The following is a 25,992-nucleotide window of genomic DNA, read 5'->3' on the forward strand; positions in this document are numbered from 1 at the left end:
AAACCAAGCCTTGTTTGTGACAATTATGAGCCCACTAGAGTGTTGACTTGTACTGTTTTAAATTTTGTATGTAGAGAGATCTTGTAAGCACCACTGAGACTAACTGAAAGAAAGAACCTGGCTGTGTGAGCTTTCAAAGACTTCAGTCTACTTCTTCAGATGCATCATCAGTTTTTAGGCAGCATACTAAACATTCTCCCGCTTGCCCCCCCCCCCCAACTGCTTTACCTAAAGGTGGCAATTTAATAATCACCCCCAGCCATTGCTATTCTTAATGTCACATATCCTACATTCATTATATGTATTTTGATCATATAGGAGCATCCAAACAGACCACAATGACAGAAAAATAGAGTGATAAATAAAGTTACAAAATGACAGTAATCTGAATGATTGATAATAATTCAATGCCTTTGCTCTTTAATGGTTCTTCAGGAAAATTTGGAGCAAAGAAATTTGGAGCCAACTCTTTAACTTCTCGCGGTGTTGGGATCTGCGCTGAATCACTGGGCTACTCTCAACTTTTATCTTCATTTATTGTTTTACTATCATGATGGTTGATTAAAAATATTATCGAGCATGTTTCCCAGGCCTGACACAATGTAGCTGGCATTTGCCTTTCTGATATAGGATACTGCAGCACTGAACTGGTGTGCCACTCCTAACAATATAAACGGTCTGTTTAAGTCAACATTACCTTTCCCCTAAAGGCCTTCAGCTGTTCTTCTAGCAGGGCCTTTTCTCCCTGCCATGCCAACTGCTGCTGAAGATGTTCCTTTGTCAATTCAGCAGAGGCCTCTTGGTATTGCTTGGCAACCACAGCTTCATGGTCTCTTTGACTCTCCAACTCTGCAAACCTCTGTTTCAGTACAGCAATGGTATTCTGATTGGCCTTATTATTGCTGCTTAGCTCAGAGAGTTCGTGGCTCAACTGTTTGGTCCTGGCATTCAACTGGAAGATTTCCTCCTTATAGTGATTATTCTGAAGCAAGAAAGTTTACACATTAAAAGATGTAGCTTTCATCATAGCCAAGACAAGTGTTTCTGGAAGTGAGGACTAGAGAATCTGGATCGTAAGCAGACTCATACAGGAAGATATAATGGGCCCTTAGTATCCGCTGGGATTTGGTTCCAAGACCCCCCATGGATACCAAAATCGGTGGATGCCCAAGTCCCATCGAAAACAATAGCACAATAAAATGGCGTCCCTTATATAAAATGCAAAAATCAACATTTGCTTTTGGGAATTTATATATTTTTAAATTATTTGCAAGCCATGGATGCTTAAATCCATGGATAAAAAAACCATGAATATCGATGACTGACTGTATTTATATAATTATAATTATTTAAAGTATTTTTGTATTGCCTCCCAGCCCATAAGGGCTCCCGGGGCAATGAACAAATAAAAACAATACTTTGAAAAAAACATTTTAAAAACACATTAAAGGGACTTTTGTTCTGTTAATAATCACTTGAACATGACATTCAGAGGAAGTGTAGGTCATTGCTGAATAGCTGGAAAGGGTAGCAATCTGTAGCAGAGAAGCAATCTATAGCAGAAAAGCATTCTTAACTGTCCCCGTTCCTTTTACTTTGCACCATTCTTTCTCTTTCTATCACTCAGCTAGGATTCCAAAGATTTTTTAACTGCATATTTAGGAAAAGCAATTGAAAACATTTGTTTAAAAATATAAGATGTAGCTTTACACCCACACAGACTGTTTCTCCACCAAGCCTAGTGTTGTCTATTCTTGAGATACAGCACAGCTCAAAAAACAGCCATAGACTTCACATGCAAGATTTCTGCCTGAAACCCAAGAGAGTTAATGACAGCCAGTCCAAAGATGATAATGATCCTGATGGACCAACGATACAAGGGAGCTTCTCACACTTTCAAAATTGATAGTAGCTTTCCAAGGTCTCAGACAGAGATATTATGAGCTATCAGATCCGTTTTTTAACTGAAGATGCCAGGAATAATACACAGAATCTATTACTGCTTCTCAATAGCAAATAACACTCTCCCTGTGATGTTTTGAGCTCTTTGGCAGTGATTCAAATGTAATGCCCAGATCTGGTGAAAAATCAGATTTGTTTGTATGCTGGTCATGTTTACATACTCACTAGTTGGTTTAATTCTTCTATTTTGTAGATGGCCTTCTCTCTTTCCATCTTCAGTTCATCAATTTCTTTTCTGAACAGAGACAAATGATTTAAATACAATGTCACAAATTTGATATAAATAATACTTATATAACTTGATATAAAAGCTATCATGATAATTGAAACTCTTCATTATCATATACACCCCAGCACTCCTCACCAATTGATATGCTGACTCAGACTCCTACAATTTGCAGATCAACATCTGGAGGGCAGCTTAGTCCCTACCTAAAACTGGAGAACTTCAGCCACAAGCTTAAGCACATAAACCTGGGGTTTTTTTTTACCTGTGCTTTATATTTGCTTCACCAGCATTTTCCACTTCTTGCTGAAATCGTCCTAGTTTATTTTTTAGGAGAATGTTGTCTTCTGAAACTGTGGCAAGTTGAATTCTGCATTGTAGAAAAGGGAAATTATTGCAAGACTAGTAGAAAAGACATCTCAGTTAGGTAAAAGGGTTTAGAAGAATCATCATGTTTCGTTCATCAGCAGAAGTTATCTGGGTACCACCAGTGGGCTGACCAACCTGGATATGGGAGATCTTTGAGAAAATCATTTATATTGCACCCAACAATTCAGCAGCTGCTTATAGATGTGCCTTTTACACCCATTTACATCAATGGGAATGCAAGGAATACCTTTGACAGCCCAGTGTTATTAGCAGTTTATGTTTCTGTTACCCTGCTTGCAAAGTCAGGGACAAACTACATATGTAAGAGTTTTACATGCACACTTTATTATTAAAATAGCAGGATACCTTGACTGAAGGGACAAGCAGGAACAAGATTGCATGGTGGGAACATTGTTTAACCTTTTCCCTCTGTGTTGCAATCTCACAGAAAAACACACCCATAGAGACCTCTATTAACCCTGCGAGGGAGGTTTCTAAGTCCTTATGTTTTGCTACTTTTGCTTGCAGCTTCAAAATGGGTTGAGATAAGGTATCTAGTTTCTTTCTGAAATGTTATGAGACAAAGTCAGAGGAGGATGCACATAAACCTGATCATAGGTCACCATAGTGTAACAGATCCCAAGTGCCCTGTGTCAGCAGATACACACTACACTTTTCATTGTCAGGAAACATTTCTCGCAATTGTGTGTGTATAAGTGTCTACCAGTGGACACAAAATGCACGAATACAGATAAACATACAGAATTGAGAACATATTATCCAGCCTCCAAAGAGAAACAAGAAATGGATAATCTCTATCACAAAATATAAAAAATAATTTAAAAAGGGGATTTATTCTACAAAGAATTTAGTCTAAAATTTCTTAATACCTTAATGCTTTGTTATAAGTGGAAAAGCCACACATTTTGCTTTTGTTTTTAAACTTAGCTTTGAAATAGCACTCTGTTGCAAAGAATCAAACAGGCACATTGGAATGTTCTTTTCTGCAGCATTATGACATGATGATTACGGAAAAATATCTAACACATCAAATTACAAGGTGATAGATGAAGATGAATTGTTCCAGTCAGAGAAGTTGGACTGACTTGTCCTACCATAAGAGGCCAGGAAAACCAGAAAACCAGCTTCTCATCTTAGAATCATAGAATCATTGCATTTTGATCATTTCACTGTCAGAGGTGAATGTTATTTGCTAACTGATGAATTAGTGTAACTGTGAAATAGCTCAGTCCTGGACATTCTTACTGAGAATTAAGACACACAAAGTTCAATGAGACCCATACTGGGAGAAAGGCAGAATATACATAAAATTAAAATAAAATGATTTGCTTCCAGGTAAGTGTACACTTTGATTACAACCTCAATAGTTTAACCTACTGCTTTCTTCCACTTTGCTCTATTGTGCAAGCTGCCATACCTCCAACCTATCTTTCTAGATTGGCTTCCACTCAAGGATCACATAGCCCTTTGCTGTTAAACATTTCAAAGGCTACTTTAAAAATTTCACAGCAGTGAACCAGAGATCTGCAACGGGCACAATGACATCTAGAGGTGGCCCTCCAGTTTACATTTTTATCCCTCACCCATCTGTTTGCAACATAAGGGCCAATTTTGTTGTTGTTGTTGCTGCTGCTGCTGCTGCTGCTGTACACCTTCAAATCATTTCCACTTTACAGCAACAGTTAAGGTGAACCCATCACAGGGATTTCTTGGCAAGATTTGTTCAGAGGGGGCTTTAAGCCAGCGAACAGGTTATGGATTTCTCCACCAAAACTATCCAGATGTTAATGGAATTTTCTTCACAAGTGACTTAAAACAATTAGTTTTTACAGTGTATTTTAAGCCGCTTAGCTTCTATCTTAACTTCTATAAGTAAAAGCATACATAAGCAATCTTACGGTCACAATGTATTCACAACATTTAGCGCATGTCAGTCCATTTGATCCTTTAGATTTTCTCCTAGATAGCTAAAGCTACAGAGATTTCCTTCTGAACTCAGCACTATTTAGCCTGATGACTACATCAGTGCCGCTTTAATTTAGCCAGTCTTTCTCTGACTCAGTAATTGTCCACTTGTTTTAGACAGTTGAAATAAAGAAAACTAACTGCTTTATCACACTAGGGGGCAAACAGGATTTAAACGAGAGTTAAACAGGAAATGTTGTGTGATAACACTCCCATACCCTCTGGTTTCTTTAAATTGTGTTTGAATACTATGAGAGAACATGGACTTTATCCACTGACTCTAGACTGTTGCAGTGTGCCACTTGAAATACTTTTAGATTTAATTCTAATATAAGACACATTAGCTATTATGCTTGTTGTGTGCAACACACACTGATTCTATTTCGTTTGAAAACAATGGGACAAATAAGCAGCATATGGAGAGTGATTCCAGAGAGAAAGTGAGGAACTATGGAGGTCTGACCAACTAGGTCCCTCATGACACAAAAGTTGCATGTCATTTCCCCAAAATTGCCCCTGGATCTTGTAAGGATGACTACACACAACTTGAACACTTTTGCAACCCTTGTTCTTCTACTGTTCTCCTTCTAAATAACTACGGATTCAACTATGTTATGGTCAGAATATGTTTTCCCAGTGTATGAGAATTTTATTTAAGTTCAAATAAATGGTTACCATCCATATTGGCAACTGCCCATATTTAGAATTTCAAAAAGACAATGCCACCAAACCTCATGAGATGCATCTCAATCTCGTGCTGCTTCTTCATGTCATCCTGCAATCTGTCCCTTTCTTGGGCCAGTCTCTGTCCTAGGTTGGAAATTTCTTTGGCATAGTACTGCTCCATTTCTGATCTCTCCTTTTCAAAACTCCTCTTGAGTTCTTGGACAGGAGTTAGTTTCTCAAGCTCAGCTTTCAAGCCTCCAATCACTTCCTCGCATTTTGCATTCAGCTTTTCCAGATCGCTCTTCTGTTCTTCTAGTTCATTTATTTCAATCTTGAAACCTTCTTCAATATTTTTCCTTTCCTTCTCAAAGTTATTTTTCATTAATTCTATTTCTCTTTCATAGTAGTTGACCTAGAACAGTCAAAATATTTAATGCATCCTTTAAGTAGCACAGCTCATAAAGGCACAAACTGCTTTAGAATTTTATGTTTAATGACACAGCCCTAGAAATAACGTTGTGTGCAATCCAAGGACTAGAATTATATGCATCTTACTTTCACATCCAAACAAGTGTCATTTCAAGAGTGTTTTTAAATAAGAAAAAGAGCTTTCAACATAAAATAAACTTGCATCAAAAATACACCGTATGTTCTGAGAGTCCCATGTCTTTATCTACCTTGCAGACAGATAGGAAAGGATTGAGTTTACCCTCGTATACAAATTCAGGCTTAATCGTCCTGAAAATCAACATGCTGTCTCACAATGCAACTAACAGTGATTTAAAAAAAATCCAGTACATAACTACATTTTCAAAATATACAGTTAATCTAACTGTGTTTAGACATAAATCTTAATCAAGACAGAGAAATGATTACTGTACTAGCAATGCTAGAGAGGTTGGACAACTTAGGGGTGCCATGCTAAAACCAGTTTGGAGTCTACTAACCAAACAATCTGGAACAGCATGGAGAAATAAATGAGGTGTCCTCTCTAACTCACCTTGGTTTCCAGTTGTATTTTCAAGTCTTGATGCTGTTCTTTCAGTTCTTCTACCAGAAGCTCCATTTGTATACTTACTGAGTAAGGATCAGACTCAGTGAAAGTTACCCCTATAAATGAAATGATACTTGAAAAAAACACCAGACCCAAGAATGCAGAAATCCAGGGAAAGAACACATTTGTTGTGTGCCCAGGTAGTTGTTCCCTCAAAGACTGGTTAAGCAGGGAACAAAGGTGCATAAAGAGCACAACACACAAGTACACAATGAAACATCTCCTACCATTTTGACCTATGGCTGGTAAGTGCTGGTATCCAAGCAGGAGTTGATCATTTCTTTGGATGTCATCTAGAAAGAAAGAAGAAAAATGCACATGTCTAGGATCAAGCAAGTTATTCAAAGCCTTGTTTTATTATAGCAGAAGGGGGCAATCACAGCCTTTGTAAAGTACTGTACAACTTGTTCCTATTGGGAAAAACACAACTGGGACAAGGATCATTATACAAACATGACTGAAAAAGGACATAGTGCCTTTGCAGCAGGACTTACACAGAGCTGCCCTATGCAAGAACTTACATAATTTGGTGTAGGTAGAAAAGCACACATAATAGTGAAAAGACTGAATACTTCAAAGGCAGCCCTGCCCTTGACAACAGGACCAGAATACCTCTTTCTACTAATGCAACACTGTGAGAAAGAAACTAAAGCACAGATATTCAGTGCCAAGGACTAGAGTACAAACAGCCAGAGCTTAGCAGTTTTTTATTTTGGAGGCGGGGGAGGGATCTTCCAGAATCCCACAATCTGTATAGCCACTGACCATTCTGGCTGGGGGATGCTGGAGTTTTAGTCCAAAAAAGTAATCTTTCCAAGCTCTAGAAATAGCTGGGATGGAATACAGGTAAGGATAAGCTGTATCAGGACTATGAGAAATTGCCACAGACACTACTCCAATGAAAGTCACGTGAGAATTAATGAAAGGGAACACTGCAAGGGTAGGTGAATCAAACATAATCTACGATAACATAAAATACAAAAGAAGAAGAGCATGTCAGTCTATAAGAAGCCAAAAGGCATCATTATTGAGTTTCTGTGGTGTGTGGTTTTATCACATATGAATGCACTGGTTTTTTCCCCCCAGCAGAGCAGCAATTCATAAATACAATGTACAGATTTTAATGCTTCCTATTTTTAACACAGACCATTTATGAATTATGACACTTTAGTCACACTGGGTCAAGCACACGATCTATCTCTTCTAACACATTATCTGTGGATAGCCAGCATTAAGCAAGATCGCAGTAGTTACCTCTCTTTTTTGTTCACAAAAGCTGATAATTAGGGATCTCCTTCCTCTGAACATAGAGCAGATCAAGAGTCATGATCTGAACCAGTGGACTATAGTTCTATCTAAATTTATTTACTTTAAACAGATATAATTTCTAAATAAGTGGGGATTTTTATGTCCCATATAACCCATTTTTATTCTTCCCCTTGACAGAAAAATAATTCTGCCCAAAATTGAGCATTTTACTTCCAAAGGCCTCTGGTGGCACAGGTCACAATTTAAATGCTGCCATGTCCAGTTCCCAAATAGTATATTAAAAAAACCTGGAAAAAAATGGAAGTGACTTTTTGATCACTTCAGTTTTTTTCAAAATGAGTGTGTGTGGCCCAAAAATGTTCTGGGGATGTAATAGGAAAACAGGGTGAGTGTTGCCCCAGACCCACCTTGCCCTAAACAGCTGTGCACAACTGACATCACTTACCTCAGGGGTAGGCAACCTTTTGGAGCCGGGGGCCGGGTTGCTGTCCCTCAGACAAGTTGGGGGGCCGGAGCTGAGGGGTGGGGGTGCATGCTGGGGGCGGAGCTTCCACCATCCAGGGGTGGAGCCACCCTCTAGGGGCGGAGCCTCCACTGAAGCCCCGCAAGGAGGAGGAGGCGTGTGCCCGCCCTCTCCTTCTCGGTCCCTTTCTGGACAAACACCCCCAACCTGCATTCCAAAACACACACAACAGAACATTTGTGCATTTCACACTTTGGAAGGTGACACTCTCTCGGCTTCAGAAACAGTAGTTGCCTGCCTCTCAAGCTCACTCATCATCATCACCATCACCACACTATCATTGTCAAAGCAAGGGAGACTTGTTAGCATTAAAAGCACACAAAACACACTTTGGAAGGTGACACTTTCTCAGCTTCAGAAACAGTAGTTGCATGGCTCTCAAGCTCACTCATCATCATCACCATCACCACTCTATCATTGTCAAAGCAAGGGAGACTTGTTAGCATTAAAAGCACACAAAACACACTTTGGAAGGTGACACTTTCTCAGCTTCAGAAACAGTAGTTGCATGGCTCTCAAGCTCACTCATCATCATCACCATCACCACGACCACCACTATCATTGTTACAGCAGACCTTTTAGCATTAAATGCACTGAAAATACACAGAAATGCACTGCTCCTCCTTCCTTCTCTTCTTTCTCCCTCCTCTTCTCCTTGGCTCTGGAAGCCCTCCCGCCGGCGGAGAGAGCCGGCCAGGGCCAAGGAGGCCTCGCTACAGCGAAGCCTCCTTGGCTCTGGAAGCCCTCCCGCCGGCGCCAGCGACGGCCCCAGCCTCACAGAGGCCCGCTGCCGCCGTCTGAGCCCAATTCGAGGGCTCCGGCGGCGGCAGCGGGCCTCCTGGAGGCTGAAGTCTCGCGCAACCTTTTCTGTGGTCGCGCGAGACTTTGCCTCTGGGCGCCGCCATTTTTTCACCCAAAATGGCGGCGAAGTCTCGCGCGACCTCAGAGAAGGTCGCGTGAGACTTCGCCGCCATTTTGGACGAAACATGGCGGCATCCAGAGCGGCAAAAAGCCGTGACCGGCGGTGGCGGTGGCGGCAGCAGTCGGGGGCTGCTCCAACGGCCTCCGCGGGCCGCATCCGGCCCGCGGGCCGGAGGTTGCCGACCCCTGACTTACCTGGTGGCGCAGTGGTTAAATGCCTGTACTGCAGCCATTCACTCAAAACCACAAGGTTGCGAGTTCAAGACCAGCAAAAGGGCCCAAGCTTGACTCAGGCTTGCATCCTTCCGCGGTCGCTAAAATGAGTACCCAGACTGTTGGGGGCAAATTAGCTTACTTGCTAATTAGCTTACTTGCTGTTCACCACTATGATCTTTGGAATAGCGGTATATAAATAAAACAAATTATTAATTATTATTACCTGGGATTTTGGCTTTTACATTTTCAGGCAGGAGCCTTCCTCCAGGGCTCTTGGACTTCATTTTATGCTTGGCTTGGCTATGTTTGCTTCCATGCAGCTGGGAGCACAGTTTTTCCACCTCCATTTGCAACTCATCATTCTTGTCACGCAATTCCTGTAAGCAAGAAAATGATGAATGCCAAAAGTCAATGTGGAATTCTCTCTCACTCACTCTGTTTTAAGAGATGCAGCGTGCAACCATGCCTCAGTGGAATTAACCAGTTAAGCTTGCAAATAATTTTCACTGAAACACCATAAAGTAAGAAGACCTTTACCACACAAAACACCTGAACTGTTGTTAAGTTTCTATTAAAACCTCAGGAGGAAGTGACTCTTGATTCTATGCAACCATGAATTGGATCCAAAGGTTCCCTTAAGTACCACAACACTGTAGAAATCAGCTTTTTCAGATTTAGATTAGCATTTGTTAGGGTGGCCTTAGGTACGGTTTACTTGATCAACAGTTTTATATGCTGCCACTGTTCTTGTTTGTTGTGTGCCTTCAACTAATTTCTGACTTATGGCAACCCTATCCCCTATTCCAAGAAGATATGCCCTTGTCTTCCTCTGAGGCTGAGAGAATGTGATTTTCCCAGGGTCATCTTGTAGGTTTCCATGGCTGAGTGGGAATTTGAACCCTGATCTCCCAGCATCCCAGTCCAACGCTCAAACGAACACACCACACTGGCTCTATATTCAAAGATATGTATTTAACTGTATCTGACAAAGCAATTCCCAGCTAATACAGGCATGCCAAAAAGGTTTGTTTGGTTTTACTGCAAAATTAAAAGTAACGTCAAGTTTATTTCATGCTAATTAGTTCAAGCCTAGGATCTGTGAGTTCCTAGAGTTCCTTTGAAAAGTTTAGAGACTTGTCATATTTCCAAATGCTGTACAAAACTACAGCATTCAAACTCTGTTCTAGGAAAAGTATCGCCAACCAAATCACAGTTGGTGGGAACATGAGATGGGGGCTTCTCTAACTTCTTGAGCTCCCTTCTTTGGGAGTCCTTCTGTTGGCAGGCAAAAACATTTTTGTTCCAACAGGCTTTCAAAGGAGAAAGCAAAGGGTATTGTCCTGTTTTAAATGGCACTGTTTTTAACAGCCTTATCTTTTTATTTGCATTTTATCTTTCTAAATGTAGGTTTGAATTGTTTTAATGCTATGCATAGTTTAATTCCATTTTAATGTTCACTTTTTGTATGATTTTAGCGGTAGTGTTCTTTTTAAAATTGTACAACAGTTATGATGCAGTGGAAACAAAGGCAAATGGGCTTAATACAGTAGGATAAGCATATAAAATCAGAGCTAGAGGAAGAAAATTCATCACTGGGCTGAACGTCAGGAATTTTTTTTTATCTTAGAATAATAATAGGCTGGATATATGGGAGAACATATTTAAGCCCATTCTGCCATGAACATAATGCAAAGATAGTTAAGTTAAATTATGGATAATAGAAATTATATGGCGATTAGAGATACTGATATTTGGGCAAAACTGAAGTGCTCTCAGGGTAAGAGGGAGAATAAACAAGAGATTAATATAATAGAGTATTGTTATAATGAAGGTCACAGAAATGTAAAAAATATTCAGTGAAAGAACTATACAAAGTATGGTCTCAGGTTTAAGAATTTTTTATTAGAAAATGAAAGAAATATTTTAAGGTAAGCTGTACAATATGACTATTGACTTATAAGATTTTATAACTGAATATTGTTATTAGACAAGATTGTATATAGTGAATAAAATATAATAAAAAACAATAAAATTGTATACCACCTTGAGTCCAAAGTTTGGGAGAAAGTTAGGATACAAATAAATATCATAATAATAGGGGTGGTGATGATGATGATGATGATGATATTAAATTCCAGTTTAGTTTAAACTATGTAAGGCAGATGTAATCTCTATCCCTTCCTTTTTCAAACACAACTTCCTTCTATCTTTACTTCCTTCCTTGGCACATTCACTATATCCTTGTCATATTTTCCTTGCTTTACTTCCTAGGGCTAATTTATCCTAGCCACAAATCTGACTGCAACCCTATCATCTTATGTATTTTGTTGATGCCAGCCATTCCCAGACCTGTGGAAGGCTGGCCTACTGGCCTTGATATAACTCTTATATCAAGAGCCCCATCTTGAGGAGGGAACAAGCAACCTCAGATCTGCTCTTCAAAACAAAAGTGGGAATGAACCTAGAGAAAGACTTCTGGGAAATTACAAGTAGATTTTCTGTATATTTATCTTAGTGCCAATCCTCTGAGAAAATACCTTCTGGTGAGCCTATAATCAATGTGAGTCCCTGATATCTGATGAGGGTTCTGCTGGTGGCAAAGGATAGTGGTCCTCCAGATATTGTTGGTATGCAACGTCCAACGGTCCTAATCCAAATGCAACCAGTAGTGAAGGAATATGAGAGCTATAGTCCATCAACATCTGGAAGGCCACAAACTGCCCGTTCATGTACGGTTGCCATAATTGTCCACTAAAACCTGGGACAAAATGTAGGACAAAATCTGCACCAAACTATAGGACAACTGCAGGACAAAACCCAGGTGCGTTACAGACTGCCCTCAAGTGGCCGTTCTCCCGCCGCCGCCATTAGCTGCAGCAGGAAGCCCCAGCAGCCAGGCCACGAGGCTTCCGGCTGCAGTGAAAAAGGAGCGCCAAAATGGCGCTCCTTTTTTGCCCCTGGAAGTGGTGCTGCAAGGTGCACACTCAAGGCATCACTTCCGCCGTGCCACGTCTGGATGCACAGCGTCCACGACGTAAAAATGGCAGCGCCCATGTGGATGGGCGCTGCCATTTAGGATGCGCTCCGCGCGTGTTGGGAACAGGGCTGGTTAGGAAGGGGCAACCCTTCCTAACCCTAGCATGCCCCTTCCTAACCCTAGGATGCGCAGAGCGCGTCCTAAATGGCAGTCTGTAACCCATCTCAGTCCAAAATGTAGGACATTTAAGAAAAATGGAGGACCTTAAATGTCCTACATTTTGGGCTGAGTTTTGTCCTGCAGTTGTCCTACAGTTTGATCTAGATTTTGTCAGCTTACAGCAGTTTGAAAATAAAGTACTCTTAATCTTCCAAATCTTTTTAAACAGAATGGTGTGTATGAAACAGAAATTGCATTATATCACTTTTTTAGACTTATCTGTGTTAATATGTTTCAGTACAAGAAGAGGAGGAGGAGGAGGAGGAGGAGGAAGGGGGAGTCTTGTGGTACTTCTAAGACCAATTTTTTTTTAAAAAAATGATCAGGTTCTATTGAATCACATTCCACTTCCTCAGATCCAATGATGGAATACACTACAAAAGTCTCAGGTAAACGTGTATAGTTACATAGTGGTGAGGAAGGAATCAGAGTGAAATAGGAGACAGAAAAAGACAGTTTTAATACTGGTCATAAACATTCCATGAAGCATTTTGTTTTTAAAATGTTTATGTATTGGTTTTTGTAAAGCTGGACTAGAATGTGTGAACATACTTTATATGATGAAGCCACCATAAAAGCAGAAACACAAACTAAAGCATACCTACACCATCAGAAGGATTCATGGAGCAGAGAATGTATGAGAACAGAGGTAGCAATAACTCAGAAAAAAAATTATATATGAGAACTCCATAAGATCCCCCAGAACAAGTTAACACTTATTCTCATGCACTTTAAAAATTAACTGTAACACAGCCTACTTCAGGAATGCTTACATTTTGTAGTATAGTTGCAAAACTGAACATACTTGCTCAAGAAAAGAAAAGAAAAGAAAAGAAAAGAAAAGAAAGGGTATTACTCCATTCTCAAAAATATCTGAGACTGTTTCAGCCTGAGAGACAGAGTCTCAAAAGTAAACTGAAGACCTAAACTGCTTATTTCATTAGGTAACAATGGATGTATGCAAACCAACTAAAGAACTAAGGGATAAGACCCACTCAACACAAACAGCATGAAAAGCAAATCTGACATACAAGCCTATGGAAATGTACATTCAAGCATTCAAAGAAACAAGAATGCTTGTAAACATCCAAGATTTCAAACTGCAACAAGACATCATGCAGGCTGTAAGAACAGAATATACTGTAACAAACATGTGAATTAAGGACACACTTGGAAGTTAACTGCTCACCTTTACCCTCTATGAATATATCAGCAGCAAATGTTGACAATTTGGAAAAACAGGAAGAATTGAATTGGGAAGGGAACACAAGAGGCAAATGAAAACACAGAGGTTCTCTTTCAGATCTCTAGCAAGTGATATATTATGCTGGTCCTATGTTCTTTCCTATGTGAAAGATGCTGGCAGTTCCAGCATTTTTCTCTACCAAATAGGCCCATGAACTCTGATTTCAAGCCACTGTCTGGGACATGAAATTCAGAATTGTATATTCTTTTCCCACCCTTCCTCCAAGATGCTCAGGATGACACACACTTTTACCTTAACTTTGGGAACAACTATAATTCAGCAACAGAGCACATGTTTTGCAAGCAGAACAAATGTGGTTCAGTCCCTGAAATAGCCAATTTTGTGCTTTGGGATGTGTACAAACTGAGCCAGTATGTAGGGTAAGAGTAGACCACAAACCATGGGCCACATGAAGCTCCAAGACTATTTTTATGGCCCTCGACTCCCCAATGATCAAAGAAACGATTTTGTTTGACAAGAAAATTGTTCACCTTTATGATAAAATGAAGTGTGGGCCTCGCAAAATAAACATCGCAAAATAAAACCAGAAATGTATAACTGTTCCCTTCCTGCTTTGGTATTTTACTATTTTAGCTTATTTTCAAAGTCAGGAGGAGTCCATGATAGATCCTGAAACCCCTGGACCTTGTGAAGTTGCCTTCCATGGTGTAAAGTCTTCATAATCATGTGTCATTCTTTAATTGGTATTAGCATAAAGTAAAAGGTTCTGTAACTACGCTAGAAGAGAAAGATTTAAGCCTTTATTTTGTTGTTGTGTGCCTTCACAACGTTTCTGACTTATGGTGACTCTCAGGTGAACCTATCACAAGTGTTTTGAGGGCTGAAAATGTGTGACTTGCCCAAGGTCAACCAATGGGTTTCCACAGCCAAGGAATCAACCCCAGATCTCCAGTCAGAATCCAAAACTCAGGCCACTACGCCATGCTGGCTCCTTGATTTTTATGATGTCCTAAATGCAGACAGTTCTTTCACTAATCCTCCATGTCCAGGTTTTCTGCTGTGCACTTCTTCCCCACACCAAATAATTTATAACATCAAGTAGAGATCACCTACCCGACACTGTAATTCATATTCTTTGATGATTTCAGCAAAACGCTCTTCTTGATCATAGAACTCAGTGCTATGTGGATCCAGAAGTCCTAGCTAAAACAAGCAAAGGAGATAAAAAACGTTGTAGAAATATTTTCGTACTTTCATTCATTGTCAAAACAGCTAAGGTATTCAGAAACAGGAAGCTATAGATGTACAATTTGGTCTTAAAAGACTTTCCTTTGGAAGTTCCATTGACTTCAAGAAAAGGCACTTTCAACTATTTGTATTTACTTTTGTAATTAGGAACCAATATGAAGGCACAATGATAATTCAAGAGGTCAAAATTCTACATAAAGGTTGGTGCCATGATCTGCAAAAACTAAACTCTGAAGCCCTGTCACCAATCCGTGTCTCTTCCCCACACCTTTCTCCCATTAAGATGGAAACAGAAAAGGGCAGCTCAGATAGGCATTCTCACTGGGTGATAAGAGATGGCACCCAACTCCAAAATATCTAGTACTGGACTTGAAGAAGGTATGCATTTTCTCCTAATCATTCTCAGAGTCTCAGTGAAATTGCCTATATGCTGAAAGACGTCTGAACAAGGAATAAAACTGCTTGGGGTGAGCTGGGATCTCCTAATCTGTTCATGTTTGGATGGCATTATTCTAAGGGTGTGACCCCCAGATATTGCTGGAGCATAAGACACATGAATGAAAGCTTGAGTTCAATCACCTCCAAAAGGGCACACATTATGGCAATTAGTTTACAATTGTAAACCACTTATAGACTGCTTAGGTGGTATGAAGCGGTATATACATGAAATGAAGTTGCAAAATGAAATGAAGTTGCTCTACTCTGCATTATTAGAATTGTCAGGGCATGGCTGAGTCATGGTGCAGATGCAATGGTGGAGGGGAGACTGCTCTCCAGGATATGCAGAGCCAAAGACTTCTAGTTCCTGTAACACACCTAGCAGACAGAGATAATTGGTCCTTCCTTAGAAACACAGTCATTATTTTAAATGTGTATATCTGTATGTTTTTGATTGTACTGTTTTAATTTGTAAGGCACTCTGTGACCCAATTTTGGGGGGAAAGTGAAATAATAATAATAACAATAATAATAAGTAGAGTGATCTTGTAACACCTTTGAGACTAACTGAAAGAAAGAAATTGGCAGTATGAGTTTTCATAGACTTCATCTACGAAAACTCATGCTGCCAATTTCTTTCTTTTAGTTAGTCTCAAAGGTGCTACAAGATCTCTCTACGGACTGATTTTACAGACTAACACAGCTATATTATATTATCATCATGACTATATAATAATAATAGTCATTAACATTTAGGCACCAGGCAAAAACTGCTTTATGCTTTATATGTGTGTGCTTTTGCTGTATTTTTCCTTTCTTTTATTCTGTTTATTAATATTTAAACTGTCTTGCTGTCCTTTTCCTGTTTGTTGTTGCATTATTTAATGTGTTTTCAATGTTATCTTTACTTGTTTTAAAATAAATCTTCACAAGCCACCTGAAGTGAAAAAGTGGGATACATTTTTTAAAACAGTGGATACAATGACAAAAGAAACCACGATCTTCTGCCCTTCCCAAAAAACACTGGTAGTTTCTACTTTAATAAAGCACTTGCCTTTTATATGCAGGGCTATAATTAATATCACACTTGTTTCTCACACGGACCCAAAGGTCCAAGAAACACTTGCAACTACCTAAAACACAGAGGAAAGAAAGCTTAACCATTAAAACATTACCTTGTCTTTCAACAAGAAATCAAGATCCTTCTGAAACTTTAATACTTGTTTTTCAGACTCAGCCAGTTTTTGAACCATTTCAGCAACTTCATTTTGTAAGCGACTGTTTTCCTTTAAAAAAAACAACAACAAACACCCAGAAAGCAACTGGAATCACATATAAAGCATGTTGCTGCTCTGATTCATTTTGCTATATAGAATAAGGTGGTTACAGCAACATGCTGAATCCTGAAGACTTTGCACTCATAAGCAATGCTATTAAGAAATTATTATCACCATGTAACAACTCACTTCAACCTGTACCACTTTAGAATTGGCGAGGACTGCATATCTGAAATGCTCTCCTTCATAAACAATGAACCAAAAACAACAAACCAACATATCCCAAACACAGAATGGGTAACAAGGAGGAAGCTAGGCTACAGAATCCACATCATGCACTTGCTTCCATGTTTTTGGAATGGGAAACGTAATAAATCAATGCTTTATTTCATTCATTTCCCTTAATTACATTCTGAAGTGGCACTCTCCTAGAAAGGTTGTACTAAGGGGCTGCTCCAGACAAGGCAACCATGGCCCGAAACAGATGGGTCAAGAGCACTGCCTTCAGGCTGATTCAATGGTGTGGTGCTCAGATGACGAACGCACCCCAGATCGGGCTGATGTTGTGCTGCGGCCGCCTAAGATGGCCCAATCCGGGCCACAAAAGGAGCACCAAAAAAAGGTTCTTGCTGGCAGTCCACTGCAGATCACAGTGGCGGCTGGCTTGTGATTGCATCGGGCCAACACCACTCAGGGCACTCTCATGGTTGGAGCAGCCAGAGACTGCTCCAAGCAGTCCATCTGCTCAAGTCCCATGTCAGGAAGGGTTAGTACGGCAGACTCTCAATATCCGCAGGCTTGCCATCCATGGATTTAAGCAACTGCAGACAGCAACCCCCGTTGCTTTGCCAAAAAATATCCACTGGGGGTATGGAATGCATTACCGTCACATTTTGTGGGTTCCCTGGGTCAATTTGGGTCTGGGAGAGATCTTAGTTGAAATGCAAAACATAGTGAAATTGCCCTCATAGCCCATACAGGCAATTGAGTGCAAACCTTTTTTTTGTTTGTTTGTTATTTTTAATGGGAGCAGATGTAGCTCTCCAATGACTCCCAGGGGGCTAATGTATCCTTCCCCCAACCTTCCACAGTTGCTTATCCCTGCCTTAAAGAGTGTTTGGATAAGGAACCAACAAGATATAAGAAGAAAGAACATAAAACAGTGTGAGACAAATCAGCACACACTGTCATCCTGGAGGAGCCCAAGCTTTAATTTTAGTCAGACATCATTTAGGACTCCTATAATTAATGTTCTGTGTATCCTACTATTCTGTAGGAGCACAGAATTCAGAAAATTTAAAAAACAACTTCCAGTAATTATCAGTTTAGGAAAGGGCCAACTTTTTTGACTTCATGGGTATGTGAAGGATGAAAGGGGGGGGGGAAGGAGAGGAAGAATGGGCAGTGACTCTGTTTCATGTCATAAGTAGATTTAGTTGTAAAAACTGAGAGGAGGGGAGGATTGATATAAATTAAGCCAGTCTTACGAATCAAACAATTCAGCTTTTTACTGCAGTAATTTGATTTGAACTGCACAATATGCACAATCATATCATAGACACAAATGCTCTAAATCCTTACTTTGATGACCAGAGTTAGTTTTCCTCTCAAACTGGACTCTTCCTCTTTAAGAGATTTAATTTCAGCTTCTAACTTGGTTCTCTGATGGTTAGTTTGTTGCAGGAGCTGCTCCCTTTCCATCTCCACTTCAGACTTCATAACGGTCAGTTTTCCTCTGTAATCTTGCTCAAGGTATCTGAAAAATGGAAGCATAATTGTAATGTGATGAAGAAAGGTACACTAAGAGCATGAGCCCCATTATACTGAATGGGGTTCGAGCATAGGCGGAATTGGCCTTACGCAGCTGGGTCCGGAATGGATTCCTCACATAAGGCAAGGAGGCTCCACTGTACTAATTTTGGAAAGTGAGGGTACACCTAGAATCATAGAATTATAGTCGGAAGAGAACACAAGGGCCATCCAGTCCAACCCCATTCTGCCATGCAGGAAATCCAAATCAAAGCATCCCTGACAGATGGCCATCCAGCCTCCGTTTGAAGACCTCCAAGGAGGGAGACTCCACTACACTCCGGGGGAGTTTGTTCCACTGTTGAACAGCCCTTACTGTCAGGAAGTTCTTCCTAATGTTGAGGTGGAATCTCTTTTCCTGCAGCTTGCATCCATTGCTCCGGGTCCTAGTCTCTGGAGCAGCAGAAAACAAGCTTGCTCCCTCCTCAATATGACATCCCTTCAAATATTTAAACAGGGCTATCATATCACCTCTTAACCTTCTTTTCTCCAGGCTAAACATACCCAGCTCCCTAAGGCGTTCCTCATAGGGCATGGTTTCCAGACCCATCACCATTTTAGTCACTCTCCTTTGGACACGCTCCAGTTTCTCAATGTCCTTTTTGAATTGTGGTGCCCAGAACTGGACAAGGTATTCCAGGTGGGGCCTGACCAGAGCAGAATATAGTGGCACTATTACTTCCCTTGATCTAGACCAGGGGTAGGCAACCTGTGGCCCGCGGGCCAGATGCGGCCCGGCGAGGCCTTGGGACCGGCCCCAGCCCGGTCCTGCCGCCGATTGCCGCCGGGGCCTTTGGCGTCTCCCGTGAGGGGCATGGTGGGGCAATTGTCTATAGAAACCTCAGAAACATGCATTTATCTTAACATTTTTTTAAAAATCAGCAAATTTTTTCGCATGTCCTCCATTTTTTATTTAAAAAGTGCCCTCCACTTGAAAATTTTGTCCTACATTTGTCCCGGTTTATTTATTTATTTAATTTTTAAAAAAGTATTTAATTATTTATTTTTTGGCTTTGGCCCCCCCAGTTGTCTGAGGGACAGCAACCTGGCCCCCGGCTCAAAAGGGTTGCCTACCCCTGATCTAGACACTATACTTCTATTGATGCAGCCTAAAATCGCATTGGCCTTATTAGCTGCCACATCGCACTGTTGACTCATGTTCAACTTGTGGTCTACTTGGACTCCTAGATTCATTTCACATGTTGTCTCCTTAAGCCAGGTGTCCCCCATCCTATATCTGTGCATTTCATTTTTCCACCCTAAGTGCAGTACTTATATTTATATTTATATATATTTATGTTCTTCACATTTGGAAGAAACACCAGAAGGGAAAATGTCTGCTTTTCAGGCAATTGTTTTATGAACAAAGGAAGTTGCCTTATATTGAATCAGATTATCTATATATCCTTGGACAAGTGAGAACCATCTCAAGTGTCCTAGACCCATTCCCATCCTGGCATATTAAACAAGACAGAGGAGGCCTGGTTGAGTGGGAAAGCGATTAATAACTCTTTACAGCAAGGCAGGGGCCCAACACACCAGAAAGATGCTGTGGTATGACCTCTTCCAAAAAACCTTCCCTGGATCCTACCATACTGGTTTACTGTAAGCCAGTTTCTAGTATTCCATTTTCAGTCAAGGTACTAGAGCAGGGGTAGGCAACCTTTTTGAGCCGGGGGCCGGGTTGCTGTCCCTCAGACAACTGGGGGGCCGAAGCCAAAAAATAAATAATTAAATAATTTTATTAAAAAAAACGTTAATTAAATAAATAAACCGGGACAAATGTAGGACAAAATTTTCAAATGGAGGACTTTTTAACAATAAATATTATGTTTTATTCTTGTATACTGTTGTTGTTGCTCGATTGTAATCCCGCTTCGATCCATCTGGGAGAGGTGGGAAAATACATATAAAAAAATATTATTTTAATTTTATTATTATTATTATTACTGTTCTACAGTGGCTCCGTTCTTTCCAGGCGAGGTGTTCTCAGAGAGTGGTGCTGGGGATTCCTATCTGACTTCTTGGCCACTGCGCTATGGAGTCCCTCCAGGTTGAGTCTCATTTCCCCTGCTATTTAACATTAACATGATACTGCTAGGAGAGATTGTCCAGAGTTTTGTGGTCAGGTGTCACCAGTACACTGATGATACCCAGCACTATTACTCCTTTCCACCCAATTCCAAGGATGCAACTCCTGTACTAAGCTGGTGTCTGGCACCTGTAATGGACTGAAGCTTAATCTAGATAAGACAGAGATGTTCATTGCCAGTTGAAAGACAGATCTTGGAATAGGGATTCAGTCTGTTTTAGATGGGGTTACACTCCCCCTGAAAAACTGGTTTGTCTGTACATGGACTCAGCTCTGAGCCTGGAGTCCCAGGTTCCAGCAGTGACCAGGAGTACTTTTGCACAATTAAAACTAGCATTTGAACTGTGCCAATTCCCGGAGAAGTCAGATCTGGATATGGTGGTACATGCCTTGGTTACATCTTGCTTGGATTACTGTAATGTGTTCTACATGGGGCTGAAATGGAAAAGTGCTCAGGAACTACAGTTGGCCCAAAGAGCTTCAGCCAGGTTGTTAACTGGAGCTGGCTACAGAGAGCATACAACTCCCTTGTTGCAACAACTCCACTGGGAACAATTGTCCATTTCTGGGCACAATTCAAAGTGTTGTTGTTTGACCTATAAAGTTCTATACAGCATGGGTCCAGGTTATTGAAGGACTGTATCTCCCTTTATGGGCCTATGAGAGCTTTAAGATCTCCTGGAAGAGGCCCTTCTCTCTGACCACCACATTCTTACGTTTGTATGGTGAGAACAAAGAAGAAGTTTCCCCCAGTGGCTAATCCCAGGCTTTAAAACTCCCTCCCTCAGGAGACCAGGATAGCCCCATCCCTACTCTCCTTCTGACATCAAGTCAAAATATTTTGTGCAATCAGGCTTCAGAAACTAACTACAGTTGGGCCTTTAATGGTGTGTGATACTGTTTTAAAGGCTTTAATATGGTTTTTTAAATGAATTTTAATATTTTAATATCTAATATATTAACTTTAAATGTTTTTGATTCTTAAATTTATACTTTTATTAATGCTTTTGTAGAGTTTACAATTTGTATTGTTTCAAATGTGTTGTTAGCCACCTTGAGTGCTATTATTGGGAGGAAGGCAGGATATAAATGAGTAAAATAAATCATCATTATCATTATTATTTCTATGCCGACTAGCAAATGCCCTCTATGATCTCAGGCAAAGAGAAATCTTTCCCACAAATTGTTAGCCAAAATTTCTAAGTGGTGATGGCAGTGAACTTCTGTATGAAAAACATGTGCTCTGTTGTCAAGCTATAGCTCTCTTTCTCTTCTTCCAGTTCCTTCAGGGCTGCAAACTATGGTCCAAAACACAATGCAGAAATCATCCGCTTTGAGGCTGCTTTAACTGCCCTGGCTCTATGCTAGGGAATCCTGGGAACTGTAATTTTGTGAGACATTGAGCCTTCTCTGACAGAAAGAGCTCTGGGGCCATAATAAACTGCAATTCCCAAGATTTCCTAGCACTGAGCCAGAGCAGTTAAAGCAGTCTCAAACTGGATTATTTCTGCAATGTGTTTTGGACCTGTGTTAACCTCGGCCAGTTAGGCTAATGAAAGATCAAGGTCTGCTGGATTTCCATCTTCAGATCCTGCACAGAAGCAGCAAGAGCAGTATTCAAGGTTCTTCACATTGCTTGCAAAATTTACCCATAGGGCTGCCTAATAATTGGGAACTAAGTCCACCCATCATTGTAAAAATGCTGAGGTGGGGATATTTGTGCCACACAAGAGGTTCACATTCTGATCTCGGGATGGCAAATCTTGCAATGACTGTGATTCTCAGCCATCTTGTGATTTCCCCTGGGAGATCTTGGGCCAAATCTCACTTTGGCACAAAATCCCACAAGAGTTTGAGGCTATAAACAGACCTCCTGCTCTGTGGTCTGGCCATCTTCATGTTTTGTCTGTTCAAACATCTATTTAAGCAATTCTAATTTTAACCACACTTTGGACAAGTTGCTCTTCAGAGAAATTAGGCAAGAGAAATGAAGAAAACACAGGGTAGCCGTCTATATATAGAAATTAGGGAAGAGAAATGAAGAAACATAGGGTAGCCAGCTATATGTACAAAATCAAGAGAAAATTCAACTTACATTCCATCATTTCCTTCACAGTCATCATGAAAATAAAAAAAAATACTAAAAATACATTTGTGTGATATTAGTTTATAAAGGGAAGGAAAAGTTCCACTGGTTTGCATGGCAATCTTCCAGGTACATCCATCTTCAGATATGCTCATAAAACACATCACAGAAAGATGTCTAAATGTTGGTTCATATACCTCAGTTTACTCTCATTGTGGTACTCCAGAGCACTATGGGTATCATCCACTTCCTTAGAAAGCTCAAAGTTCCACTTTTCCACCTTCTCTAATTCAATCCTTGCTTTGTCTCTGTCACTGGAGATCTGTTCCACCTGAGCTCTGCAAGGAGAGTTAATGTGCTGTTTTCGTTATCTAGAAATATTATGCTGCTAAGTTTCTGACCCTTTCCCAAAGCATTTGTGCAAAGACCAATCAGAATCAAAATTTAAAATTATATCTGCATGTTACAAAGACATTAAAATATATGCCAAAACCATACTGATTTTCTTTAACAAAGGAATATTATGAATTAAGAAATAAAAGAAGAAGAAAAAATAAAGGTTAGCCCATGCCCATTCATCACACCATATTTTGTTGTTTAAAAAAACACCCCCCAAAAAGAAGCTATTTGAAGTGGACTTCCATGTAATATTTCCATAAATAATACAATTATTTTATACCATGAGTACTACTACTCTACAGATATAAACCAGGTTATAACATCCCAGGAAATCGATAATAATGTTATAAGTATTTCATGAAGAGTATGGAAACGAAAGGGAAATAGAGGAGTAATCACTGAATGAACTGTGGAAATCTATAGTATACAATGGACATTCAGATGTCTGTGGTTATTGATATTATTAGACCGCATCTATTGTAAATAACTGATATAACAGTTTTAATGTACATAATTTGATGATGATGATGATGATGATACCTACTACTCTGCTTTTCCCTTCATCTCAATACACAATTTGTACATAGAAAACATTTTAGAACTCCATACTGGGCACCACTGACCTAAAGGTGTCTCAACCAAGTTGTTGTTGTAGTTATTGTGTGCCTTCAAGTCATTTCCAAATTATGGGGACCCTAAGGCATACCTATCATGAGGTGTTCTTGGCAAGATTCTGATTCAGAGGAGGGTTGCCACTGCCTTCCCTGGAGGCTGAGAGATAAAGTTGTGCCCAAAGTCCATGGGTTTTTATGACTGAGTGGGAAATTTAACCCTGATCTCCAGAGTCATAGTCCAACACTCAAACCACTACACCACACCTGACTATACACTTTATCACATGGACAAAAAAGACAGGAGCATAGTGGGATGCTCCCATCAATATCATGCAATAGCACGAAGGTTTTCACATGATATTGCATGATATTGTGATTATCTTGCAATTATCGCATAAATAAAGTGGAATTCTAGCATTGCTTTTTATTCACAGGAAAATCAGTGAATAAAAAGTGGTGCTAGAAATTATCTTTATTCATGCGATAATTGCAATATTGCGCAGCATCATGTGAAAATCTTCACACGATTGCATAATATTGATGGAGCATCCCGCTATGCTCCAGTCTTTTTTGTCCGTCTGATAAAAGTCCTATACCATTATGCAACCACTTCTTAAATGCAAAGGACTAAAAATGGGAACTGTGTCATTCATTGTGATATTCACAAGTTTCAAAATCACACATTTGTAGAGGTATAGGCAGTGTAAAAATAGTACCAGTCTTGTTAAGGCATCACAAATACTTGACAGAGAGAAATGTTAAAGCCAACTGAACCAATTTCATATGTGTCTAGCACCATGCAGAAGTCACTTCTCTGTGATCTGACCCCATATAGTTGCAAAATGTTTTTGTAAGAATATGCAACCAATTGGTGTGTTTTTTTACACACATGAACATGATAGCACCAGTATGAAGAACAATGACAGAAGAGCTAAGATCACACAATCACGGCTGCAATACTTCCACAGATATGCTGCAGCTATACAGCACAGTACCACTGGGAAGTGGCAAATATGTATATAAAGAAAATCTAAGGACCTATCTGCCCACTCAACTCAATAATGAAAGGGAATATTTATAGTTACTCTAGATGGTGAAGTTCATGTTTAAAGGTGGCAAAAGCTGCCTGTTGAAGTTGGCTCTTAGAAGCCATTAATTCATCACTGAGGGCCATAGACAGCTCCAAGAGATTCACTTTCTCCTCCATGTTGACATCCAGACTCTATAAAAAAGAAAAGTAAAGTAAAGAACTTCTCAAAATCAAGGGAAAACTAAGTCAGCATCTCACTCAGTTCTTTAAGTTAGCAGATCTAGGTAAATAAGCACATACTTGAGCAAGTAAGTTTACTAGCAGTATCTGTATAATTCCAGTTTCCTATACTGAACAGGCAATGCCCATAGTCAGTGGAACTGAGTAAGATCAACAAACTAGGACATATTGGATAAAACTGTAAAGTAGGCATAGAGAGAGTGCAGCTGTAGACCACATGTGGCCCCTGAATCTTACTTTTTGGGGCCCCAAGGCCCAATGGGACACTAAAGTGTTAATAATTCACAGGCAAACAACAAAAAAGCAGCTATAGAAACCTTAAGCAGCTCCTTGCAGTTTTCAACCCCTTCCTGGGCCCAAATGGAGAGTATTTGCTCAGGACTTGCAAAGCCACTGCCGTCATCAATGCTGGAGAAAAGATTCAAAGCCATCGATCCAGATAAAAACGATGGAGTTGCACTTCGACGTCCACTGCCTTTGAAAATCTGGACAGTAGGGAATGGGCAGAGAGGGGACAGAAAAATCAGTGCGGGTTATCTGTAAAAGCAACTGTGGAAAATCCTGAAATATCTAGAAAATGGAAAATGTTAACAACTACAAGGATTTGTATTTTATTAACAGCTGTGGCATATACAAACTAAAACATTCCTTCAGACTAATGTTTGAAAATCTTCTTAAAATGTTAAAAGAAAAAGCTTGCTACTTGTTAAATTATTCCTCTCCACAGCTATCTGTTTCAAGATGTATGTTTTTAAATTGTTTTGAGTGTTACATAGGGTCACCATATCCCGGCGGGAGGCGGGACTGCCCCACTTTCTAGGGGGCATTCCTGGTCCTGTCCCGCCCTCTTCAGGTCCCGGGTGGCTGCCCAGCTCCTGGCCCTGCTGTGTCCCTATAGTGTGATGAGCTTAGGGAGCGCAGCAGGGCTGGAGCTGGCAGGGGGCAGGCTCTGCTGCTCTGCCCTGCCCCCTATTGGCCAGCCCTCCCAAGGAGCAGGCTTGGTCAGGCAGGGCTCGCCTCTGTTGTTTTGCGCCTGCATGCGGGCGTGCAAGAAGGCGCAAAGGCGGTAACAAAGGTGCGAGGAGGAGCAGGGCCAGACAGGTCGGCAGCAGCAGTAGCCCCCGTCCAGGCAGGCTACTGGGGGGGAAGGAGGAAAGGGCCCTG

The 25,992-nt window shown here is 40.4% G+C and overlaps 1 protein-coding gene across 2 annotated transcripts in view; it reads right to left on the reverse strand.

The window, feature by feature from the left end:
- The window catches only part of LOC149310467 (ninein-like protein), a 63,504-nt gene that overhangs the window by 7,269 nt on the left and 30,243 nt on the right, over nt 1-25,992 (reverse strand). For both annotated transcript variants that reach the window (XM_089528995.1, XM_089528994.1), the window contains 13 exons: nt 25,146-25,313; nt 24,644-24,780; nt 22,743-22,883; nt 18,140-18,314; nt 16,457-16,567; nt 14,709-14,798; nt 9,416-9,569; nt 6,491-6,556; nt 6,210-6,319; nt 5,275-5,621; nt 2,454-2,558; nt 2,128-2,197; nt 698-982 (listed from right to left, as the gene is read on the reverse strand). In XM_089528995.1, coding sequence (XP_089385121.1) covers nt 698-982; nt 2,128-2,197; nt 2,454-2,558; nt 5,275-5,621; nt 6,210-6,319; nt 6,491-6,556; nt 9,416-9,569; nt 14,709-14,798; nt 16,457-16,567; nt 18,140-18,314; nt 22,743-22,883; nt 24,644-24,780; nt 25,146-25,313 — 1,959 coding nt within the window. The remainder of the gene's footprint in view (nt 1-697; nt 983-2,127; nt 2,198-2,453; nt 2,559-5,274; nt 5,622-6,209; nt 6,320-6,490; nt 6,557-9,415; nt 9,570-14,708; nt 14,799-16,456; nt 16,568-18,139; nt 18,315-22,742; nt 22,884-24,643; nt 24,781-25,145; nt 25,314-25,992) is intronic.

The sequence above is a fragment of the Sceloporus occidentalis genome, unplaced genomic scaffold, assembly GCF_023333645.1.
Source record: "Sceloporus occidentalis isolate IW3139 unplaced genomic scaffold, rSceOcc1.0.p SCAF_6, whole genome shotgun sequence".
Classification (NCBI taxonomy): domain Eukaryota; kingdom Metazoa; phylum Chordata; class Lepidosauria; order Squamata; family Phrynosomatidae; genus Sceloporus; species Sceloporus occidentalis.